General features: G+C 33.7%; 1 protein-coding gene and 1 pseudogene across 2 annotated transcripts; one reads left to right on the top strand and one right to left on the bottom strand.

Annotated features, from left to right (window-relative positions):
• Positions 1–1546: 1546 nt before the first annotated feature.
• LOC145574633 (uncharacterized) lies at positions 1547–4498 on the bottom strand (annotated as a pseudogene). The gene is made up of 7 exons (XR_014098109.1): positions 4132–4498; positions 3613–3717; positions 3305–3371; positions 2624–2737; positions 2366–2531; positions 2102–2236; positions 1547–2012 (listed from the first exon to the last, which is right to left on the bottom strand). The product of XR_014098109.1 is annotated as an uncharacterized LOC145574633 (transcript).
• A 2676-nt stretch (positions 4499–7174) lies between these two features.
• Positions 7175–8659, top strand: LOC145575278 (uncharacterized). Its single transcript, XM_081633166.1, has 3 exons — positions 7175–8195; positions 8342–8473; positions 8567–8659. Exons 1-3 carry the CDS (start codon positions 7242–7244, stop codon positions 8657–8659), a joined length of 1179 nt encoding a protein of 392 aa, XP_081489292.1. The 5' UTR covers positions 7175–7241.
• The last annotated feature ends 339 nt before the right edge of the window (positions 8660–8998 follow it).

The following is an 8998-nucleotide window of genomic DNA, read 5'->3' as shown; positions in this document are numbered from 1 at the left end:
TTCCAAACTGGATTCTGAACTTGAACGGGTAATTAATTTTCAGTCCTTGCAACTTTCATGGCTGAAACATAGATACATATATATTTAGTAACAAGGACAATTGTTTAAGTAAAATCATATTTTTCCACTGATCATGTACAAATTCAAATGTGTTAAATTGTCTAATCAATTACTAATTAAATCAGTAACAAATCCTATACCGACCTTTATTAAGAAAAAAATTAACTATTTATATTAGCGTATACTAAGTATACGTAAAATAATTAACTATTTATATTAACAATTTGCACACTATACCCTGAAACCTCGAATACAAATGGCTTGTTAGGTTATGTTATTATTAAAAAAAATAAAACTAATCAAACAATTATTGTTACTACATAATAATAATAATAATAATAATAATAATACGGGATCGTGGTCATGATGTGTGTGTCGACTTCACAGGGTCTTCTCCTTTTACACAGAGAGGGTTATCTGACTTTGTTCCTGGACGAGTTATGGATGATGCGGCTCATCGGAAGCGGTTTAAGTATGAAACTCGTTGTCTGGCGATTGGATATGGTTTCATTCCCTTCTCCTTTTCTTCGTTTAAAAACTTGTGTAGTTGCATTTAGCTTGGAGATCTGAATCGTGTTACTAATGTCAAATTACTCAAATATGAGAATGACGTTTCCGCTTGATTGATGACCGATGAGTTCAAAAAGATGAACATTCTCATCATTGAAGAAACAAAAAAAAATTTGAAGGCGACTTCAACAGAGTATTGCTACTCGACCGATTTGTTACTGCCATTACGATTGCGAGAGGGTGTTAGAGATATTTAAAATCGGAAAATATATGTGTGATATATTTTCAATATATATCTTATTACGAGAATAATATATTTAGGTTTATTTATGTTAAGATAATATTTAGTGAATATATCGTTAGGATATATGGTATATGTTTTAGGAAGATTGTTTCATATCTTATAAGCGTAGGTTTTGTATAAATATTCAACATGCATTCTATTCTGCCTTCTCCCTAATTTGTCAGAAAGTGATATAGAGAGAAAAGTTGAGGTAAATCAGAGATCAGAGAATATAATAAATGAAATTGCAAAATACTTCAAAAGCATATCATACATGAAATTTTGATTCACGTTATGGTTCTATATGAGCACAAACTTACTTAGATGCAGTGAACACTTTGTTCATTAATTATGAATATGTTATTAAATTGTGAAGATATATTTATATCATCAATTAATATAAACAGTTCTAGTTTTATTCGCCTTTCCTCTATCATTATGCAAGTTAGACATTGTCAAATAGGTTGGCCTTGTGATGAATTTAGGGCCTTTTACCCTATTACAGGTCAACAATTTAGATTTGGAGTTAAGCTTGATTGGTTAGCAAACCTAAGTAACTGGCTTAAAAAGTACAACTAAAATACCTAATCCAAGACAAAGAATCCCCGATAGAGGCCAGCTTGTCAATAAACATATCAAATCTACGGCTACTCAATGACAAACATTAGAGAGCATCTCAGCTATTACTATCAATTTATCAAACAAAATTTATTATCATCCACAGCTGGATACAGTAATCAATAAAAATTGCTTATAAAAAGTTTCTTCTATTTCTATTGGTTTTTAGAGGAAAGAGGCTAGTCACAATCCTAGATGAATAACAGCAGCAAAACACCACAGTTTACAGGTCCTGCACAGCTGCACAGTTAAATCACAGATCTCATGATCTGACAGCTTTTGCTTGCACTTCTGCCCAGACATGCATACTTTACAAAGACGGTTGAGTCTTCTGCTCAGATAAGCGTACTTTAAAGACGGTTGAGTCTTCTGCCCAGTCAAAGCCAAACATCTGAGCATGGAGATCTTGAAACAAACAGCATACTGAGTAGCACACTAGCATGTATGAGAGACTATGAGACATGGATTAGGACACTGGCATGTATGATGAGACTATGGGACTACACATTTTATATCACCCTAGGAGTTCTTCCATCATCCCCTGTTTGAAAAACAAGATTTTAAGTTGAGTGATCTCTAGATACAAAATGTTTAAAACCAGCAAAAAAGGTTGTCTTACTGTCCATCTACCTGAAACATGTAATGCACAGCATCACTTCGTTTGAGGAAGTAGATTGAGTGGCGTGCTCGGTCACCCATTGCTGTCACACCAATATCATCAAGGACTCTTACTTTAATGTAGGGATCTTTTGGTGGCACCATATCCTGCCACAGAAACCCACAGTTTAGTATCCACAACTTCTTCAGAGTTCATGTGAAGGAGGAATGTTCAGATTTTGCAGTAGCAAGAAAATGATGAGTAGAAGATAGGGAGAAAGAAGAATGGATGCGTACTACAGTCAAATCAAGGCCATCCATGTCCCTCATATACGATTGTAAAGCTGAAGAGTGGCTCCTAAAGTAACGCTTTTCTGGATCACTTAGCTTGTGCTCAATTTCTTCAGGAAGCACCCGTCCAATCTTCCAGCTTAGGTTCTGTATAATTTCAGATCGGTTATGCCTGCAATTTTCAGAAACTGATAGTTGAGATAACAAATGATCGGCGGGATAGCTAAAGATCAAGTGAGAACAGGATCATAAGCTATTACTTACACATATGCCATTAGGCAGCGCTTGCTGCGTAATAGAGAAAGATGATGGATAAGCATGCCAAAGTGATCAGCATTTCAAGCTGATTGGACATCCAATCCTTCATCTTGCATTTTCCTGCCAAAAAGATCAGGCTCATCAGTTCACAAGAATAAACTAGTGTAAACAACAACAACAATCAAAGCCTCAATCCTAAAATTGGGGTCAAGAATAAATTATTATAGACTGACTAAAATACTCAAGTTTCCCATTTTGCTTCATAAATCTGTGACAAAGCTTTGCGAGTTGCAATTCAAGCTAGGCAACTATTTGAGGATGGAGGATAAACATACATAATATGTTGCAATGGAAACAACTAGAGATCATCAAAGCTAGCATATGCATAGTACAAGCTAAAATATGGTACTTGTCATCCAGTTGAATGGATTATTGAAAGTTCGGGAAGGATAAGTACAGTTGAGAGCCGATGAGATGTTTCTCAAACTTGACAGAAAATCACATAGCTTCTGGGACAGCATCAGTACAGTAGTTGTTTAGTGGCGGTTCAGTTATGCAGAAACAGATGAATGGCTTGTTCAAGTGCTGAGGGGAAGAAGCATGGGCGCATGGCAAGAATGTGCCGAGGAGCAAAACGTTTAGGGAATTGAAATCAAAACTTTAATGAAAAAATAAAGGGAAGTTTACCTAGTAAGTTCGTAAAATTGACTGTAGTGCACAGCACATTCTTTGATAACTTTATTAAATAATCATCCTGGTGAACACAAGAACAAAGTTAATGGAAGACAAAGCAATTTCCCCAAAATAATTTCTATCATAATTTCGACATTTTCTTTAACAAATTCTCTCCATCCTCTTTCGGTATTTCAATTCCGCATTTAACATCTACTCTTAATTTCCTTGCCTTACACAAATGGGAAGCTAAATATAGATTGAACAAAGGGTGTAGATTATCTACAAACAACTGAACAAGTACTTCATATAAAGGAGAAAGCTCACATTGAATCGAGTAAGTTGACCCGGTTCGGCACAAGCAAGCTCTTTCACAAGCTGGCTACCCCTTCTACCATAAATCTCTGTACCCTCCATTAGAGCTTATCCTGAAATTGAAACACATTCTAACAATTATCAACCTTCAACTAATTATAGTTCTCCTAAAAAATTGCAAATTGAAAATTCGAGATTCCATTTATCTTCAACATAGATTATCCACGAACAAGACTTCAACTTCCAGAATTATCAATTCACAATATTGTTTGGTTAGATTTTGGAATTTTACAATCACGATTGGAAGATTAAATGGTTTTGTTTTGCAGCAGATTATGAAATTAAATTCTTCTCGCTTTAGAATGTTATAAATGAATAGCAAAATGTTAAACTTAGAATAATTAAATTATAACTAACATATAATTCAAAAATCAATCCACCTTGAAAGAACCCTAATTTGCAAAAATTGACGTTTAACCTAGATTGTGAAATTGATATTCGATGTTTCAATAAAGAAGAAGTCTTACCTCAGAAGCTGCTTCAATGGAAGAGAGAAAGCTCAAAATCCACTTCAATGGAGAATTCAGAGTACGCAAGATCCCGGACGTTTTCGGGCTGCCCCCAATAACCAACCCAAAATTGGGGTTATCCGCTAAAAACCATGGTCGAGCAACACTGCACGGGTCGATACGCACAGCGCCTATTATCCATCGTTTACGGCTAGGACTACTGGGTGAAAAAACGAAAACCGAATCTAAGAACTATCAAATTGCCGGTGGGTTCATTAACAATTTATAGATGAAAAAAAATGGAAAAAAAGAAAGAAGAACAGTTAGAACACAGTGAAGAGAAAATGTTGTAGTGTACTTGGTATTATAATTAACACAAATTTTTATAAAAAGCCGGTTTTCATTAATTTAGTGAATGGCGGAATGATTGCACGTGGGTGTAATGATTGCTAAAATTGAATAAAGAAATAGAACTTTCTCTCTCCTCAATTTTCTCTCTTCATTCAAACACTATAGCTTTCTCTCTCCTCGTTTTTCTCTCTCTAAAAACCAGTTAACTGGCGATTGTTGCTTTTCGAGCGTGTTCTCTCTCCTCCATTGTTACTTTTCGAGCTTTTTCTCTCTTTTCTTTCAATTGTGAAGTTGTTTATCGCTTAATTCTGTTTCGTTTACTTATTTTTTTTGAGATTTTTGTTAGTTTAAATTGTTTTCGTTCTTCGATTTTTAGGTTTTTTGATTTTGATTTTGTTTTCGTTTTTTGTAGTGTTAGTTTCAGCAATGGTGAAGAAGAAGATTACAAAGAAGGCTGTAGATGCTGAAGAAGGTGTGTTTATTTAAATTTTTCATCATTTTTTCGAATTTTCAATTGAATTTTCGCTTATATATGTCGAATTAGTAGTGCATGTTATTTTTTATTGTTTTCTGTTGATTTATTATGCATATTATGATAATTGAATTTCAATTTTGAAGTTATTATGTTTAATTTTGCTTTATTTTATTGTTCATTGTGGTAATTGGTTCAAAATTTGATATATATGTGTTGTGGTGTTGTTACATGTTAAACAAATTTTGCATGTTTGTTTTCAGAAGTTTTATTCATTATTCTTCAAATTTTGATGTTAGGTTTTAGTTAGATTATGAGAATAGTATGCATATCTGCATTGTGTTTGTGTATATGTGTTTGAGTACCAGTAATATGTGCATTGTGCATTGTGTGTGAGTAATATATATATATGTTATTTATATGCATGACAAAGGTTATTTTATGCTTTGAAAAGGGTCACTTTATGCTTTGAAAAGGGTCACTTTATTCTGTCAAAAGGGTCACGTTTGTATTTAAAAGGGTTACTTGTTGTAGTTTAAAGGGTGACTTTATGCAGTGAAAAGGGTAACTTTATATAGTTAGAAGGGTCACTTTATGTTTGTTAAAGGGTTACTTTTTAGTTAAAAGGGTTACTTGTTGTTTTTTAAGGGTGACTTTATGCAGTAAAAAGGGTCACTTTATTCTTTTAAAAGGGTCACTTTTTGCATTTAAAAGGATTTTTATGCATATATTCTAAATTTTCCCATGAGTAATTTGTGAATTTGTAATTTATGGTTATCCTCTGTATTAATTAGATATAGGTGGTTCAATAGGTGGATATCGTTTAAATCGCCTTCAAGGGGAAAAGGAATGGGTAAAGAGCCTGCTAAAAAGAACAAGATAGCTCCTGAGAAGGACAAACCAGAGTCTAAAACTGTGAAGGCTAAAACTGTTCCTAAGAAGGCCAAAGCAGAGCCTCAGAAGGTTAAAGCAGCTCCTAAGAAGTCTAAAATTGTATCTAAGAAGGCCAAAGCAGATGCTGAATTGCAAGTAGTTTCTGATTCTGATTCTGATACTGTTGTGTAAGTATAAATGTTTTTTGTTTTGTATTTTTTAATCATATATATCATGATTCTGATTCTGATTCTGATATTGTTTTACTTATATTATTATTATTTAGGGAAAAAAGACCCTTGATTGCAAGGTGCAGACCACACACATTGGAATTAATGATGAGTACTTTTAGTCCTAATCAACAAAAAGCTGTTGAAGAAATAGGTTTTGGTGGTGTATTACATCTGAAATTGAAAACTTTGAATCGTCAAATGCTACATTGGCTGGTTGAACACTTTAATGGTGGTAGCTGCATGTTCACTATTGCTGCTGGTAAAGAGTTTGTAGTTACTAAAAATGATATATGCGATGTCTTTGGCTTGCCTATGAGTGAGATTGCTGTTCCTGAACTTCAGAAGAATCCTGAAGAAGGTAGTGTAGATAAATGTATCATTCAGTCATGGAGACTTGATTATGGTCTTACTGAGAAGCAACCTCTGCATTTGTCAAAAGTGGAGTCTAGGATGGTTGATTTGGATGATGGTGGTGAAGAATTCAAGAGATGTTTTGTGCTACATGCTATGTCTAGCTTCTTAGCTCCTACTACTAATAGGACTGTTTCATTGAAGTTGCTGAAGGCTGTGGAAAATGTTGATGAAATCAAAACATTTGATTGGTGTTCATATGTTTTGAAAAAATTAAAGAAGGCTGTTGTGAAGTATAAGAATGATGAAAATGCTCAAAATGTAAGTGGTTGTTTGCTAGCTTTGCAAATTATGTATTTTCATCGATTAAATTTCCAAGGAGAAAAGGAAAGTAGTACCCTTCCTTTTGATTCAACATTGGACTGATGCGAAGATTAAGAAGCGGATCAATTTGGAGATTAAAGCTGGTGATTTTGGGCAGGGACCATTGGATACCCTTACATATCCTATTTCACAGCCTGAAGTTAGGGATCCTGTAACTCCTGTTGTTAAGCAAACTTGTGGTCAAGGGGCTTCTACAAGTGGTAGAAGTGGCCGCATTCTTGCATTTGAGCTTCCAGAAAGTGTGATGACTGATGATGAAATTAAAGAAATTTCAACTGATGTAAGTGTTCTTTTTTTTTTATTTAGTTATTATCTCTTTATATGCACTAAAGTTACCCTTTTTGTGCACTAAAGTTACCCTAAATATTCAGTTATAAGGGTTACTTTATGCATTTTAAAGGGTAACTTTATGCATTATAAAGGGTAACTTTATGCATTTAAAAGGGTAACTTTATGCATATATCATGAATTTTCATTTGTTTTTTATTTTTATTTTTTACATTTGTATAGTTTCTTATTGGTTCATATGTTTGCAGGTTGTTCATGAAACATTTCTTTTGGTCAAAAGAAATATGGATGTATTATTGTTGGTTCAGTCACAGGGTTTTCAAACCTTGAGTGATATGATTGCTTCTCGCAGAACTGAATCATTATCCTCTGATGATCCTGTTGTATTTTCTCAAACACAACAGCTACTTTCTGATCCTCATTACCTGAAGCTTTTAGATGGTTTAATTGAGGAGTGTAAAAAGATGAAGTCTATTCATGAAATGTTTCGTGATTTTTATGAACCTGAAGGTCATAACAATGATGTTCCTGATAATGAACCTGAAGGTCATAACAATGATGTTCCTGATAATGAACCTGCAGAAGATTTGAATTTGAAAAGGTCTGAGGATGATGTCAATGGTAAAGGAAAAAGTGTTTTGATGAATAGGTTTGAGGATGATGCTGGGCCTTCTGTAGCAAATGCTTCTAGACGTATCGTCAGAGGCAATAAATCTTTTTGCTCACTCGACTGTGGGCCAGTAGGTGTGGATGTTCCTTTTCTTACTCTGTTTTTGAGGGCTAATGCTCGAATTTTCAAGAATTTGCCCAAGTTACATCAGGAAATTCTTGATTATTGTTTACTGAAGGATGATTCAATGATGAGGAAGTTAAGTGTCATTTTTTATGATAATTATATTTTATATGTTTCCCTTTATTTTTTTTTTAATACTTATCTTATTTTTTATTGTTGCAGTGAGAATCTTGTTACTATTGGGATGAATTTTTTAATTCCAAGAGAAGACATGGTATCCCTGGTAGCTCCACTTAGAATTAGATGGTGTATCATTGATTGCTACTGTCTGTATTTGAACGAGAAGGCATGTTTTGATTCTGGTCCTCGAAAATTCTTCTTTGGTGTGAGGCAAAGTGTAAGTAATTTGATTTTTTTTTTTATATGCACTAAAGTTACCCTTTATGTGCACTAAAGTTACCCTATATGTGCACTAAAGTTACCCTTTATGTGCACTAAAGTTATTATCTTTTTATATAAACAAGTTCTCATACTTTTTAATAGTTTGCATTCTTGCATGTTTGTGAAAACATTGGCAAAGGTGAAGTTTCACAAGCTGTTAATGATTTGCACGGTTTATGGGAAGGTTGGGTGAGCTATGAGAATCCTGAATGTGATATTATGGATGCTGAACTGGTATATTTCATGATAAATTACTATCAAAACTTTAAAAAAGTTCTGTTTTGTGTTAATCTGTCTAAATCAGTGTTTTAATTTTTTCTGTTTCAGATATATTTTCCTGTTCTTATTGAGAATCACTACATTTTGTTTGTTATTGATCATACAAAAGAGGTGGTATATTATCTTGACAATATCATCTAGCGTGATGATGCTCTTGAATATACCAAAGAATTGTCTTCACACTTGGTATGTTTATGTTGATTCATTGTTATGTTTCTGTTTACTTATTGTTTCCATTTAAATTTTTTTTTCTTTTTTCTTGTTTTATTTTATTCTAAACTTTTATATTTTATGTCAGTGTGATCAAATGGGTGTTTTTCTCGGAAAAAGAAATCATCCAAAGAGTTCTCAGCTACCTTCTTATAGGTTTCAAATTGTTGAGTTGGAATGGAGAAAAGAAAAGGTTGACAATTTGGACTGTGGGGTGTTTGTCATGTATCACATGCTTCATTTTGTTGGCGAATCGTTCAAATTAAATGA

The sequence above is a fragment of the Chenopodium album genome, chromosome 13 (assembly GCF_948465745.1).
Source record: "Chenopodium album chromosome 13, dcCheAlbu1.1, whole genome shotgun sequence".
Classification (NCBI taxonomy): domain Eukaryota; kingdom Viridiplantae; phylum Streptophyta; class Magnoliopsida; order Caryophyllales; family Amaranthaceae; genus Chenopodium; species Chenopodium album.
Note: the sequence above shows the minus strand (reverse complement) of the source record. Positions and strands in the feature narration are given on the sequence as shown.

Excerpts from the sequence above, each read along its gene's own strand:
- LOC145575278 (XM_081633166.1), top strand. The coding sequence starts at position 7,242 with ATGAATTTTCATTTGTTTTTTATTTTTATTTTTTACATTTGTATAGTT. Across the intron at positions 8,196-8,341 it reads TCTTTGGTGTGAGGCAAAGT|TTTGCATTCTTGCATGTTTG; the intron begins GTAAGTAATTTG and ends ACTTTTTAATAG. Across the intron at positions 8,474-8,566 it reads ATATTATGGATGCTGAACTG|ATATATTTTCCTGTTCTTAT; the intron begins GTATATTTCATG and ends TTTCTGTTTCAG.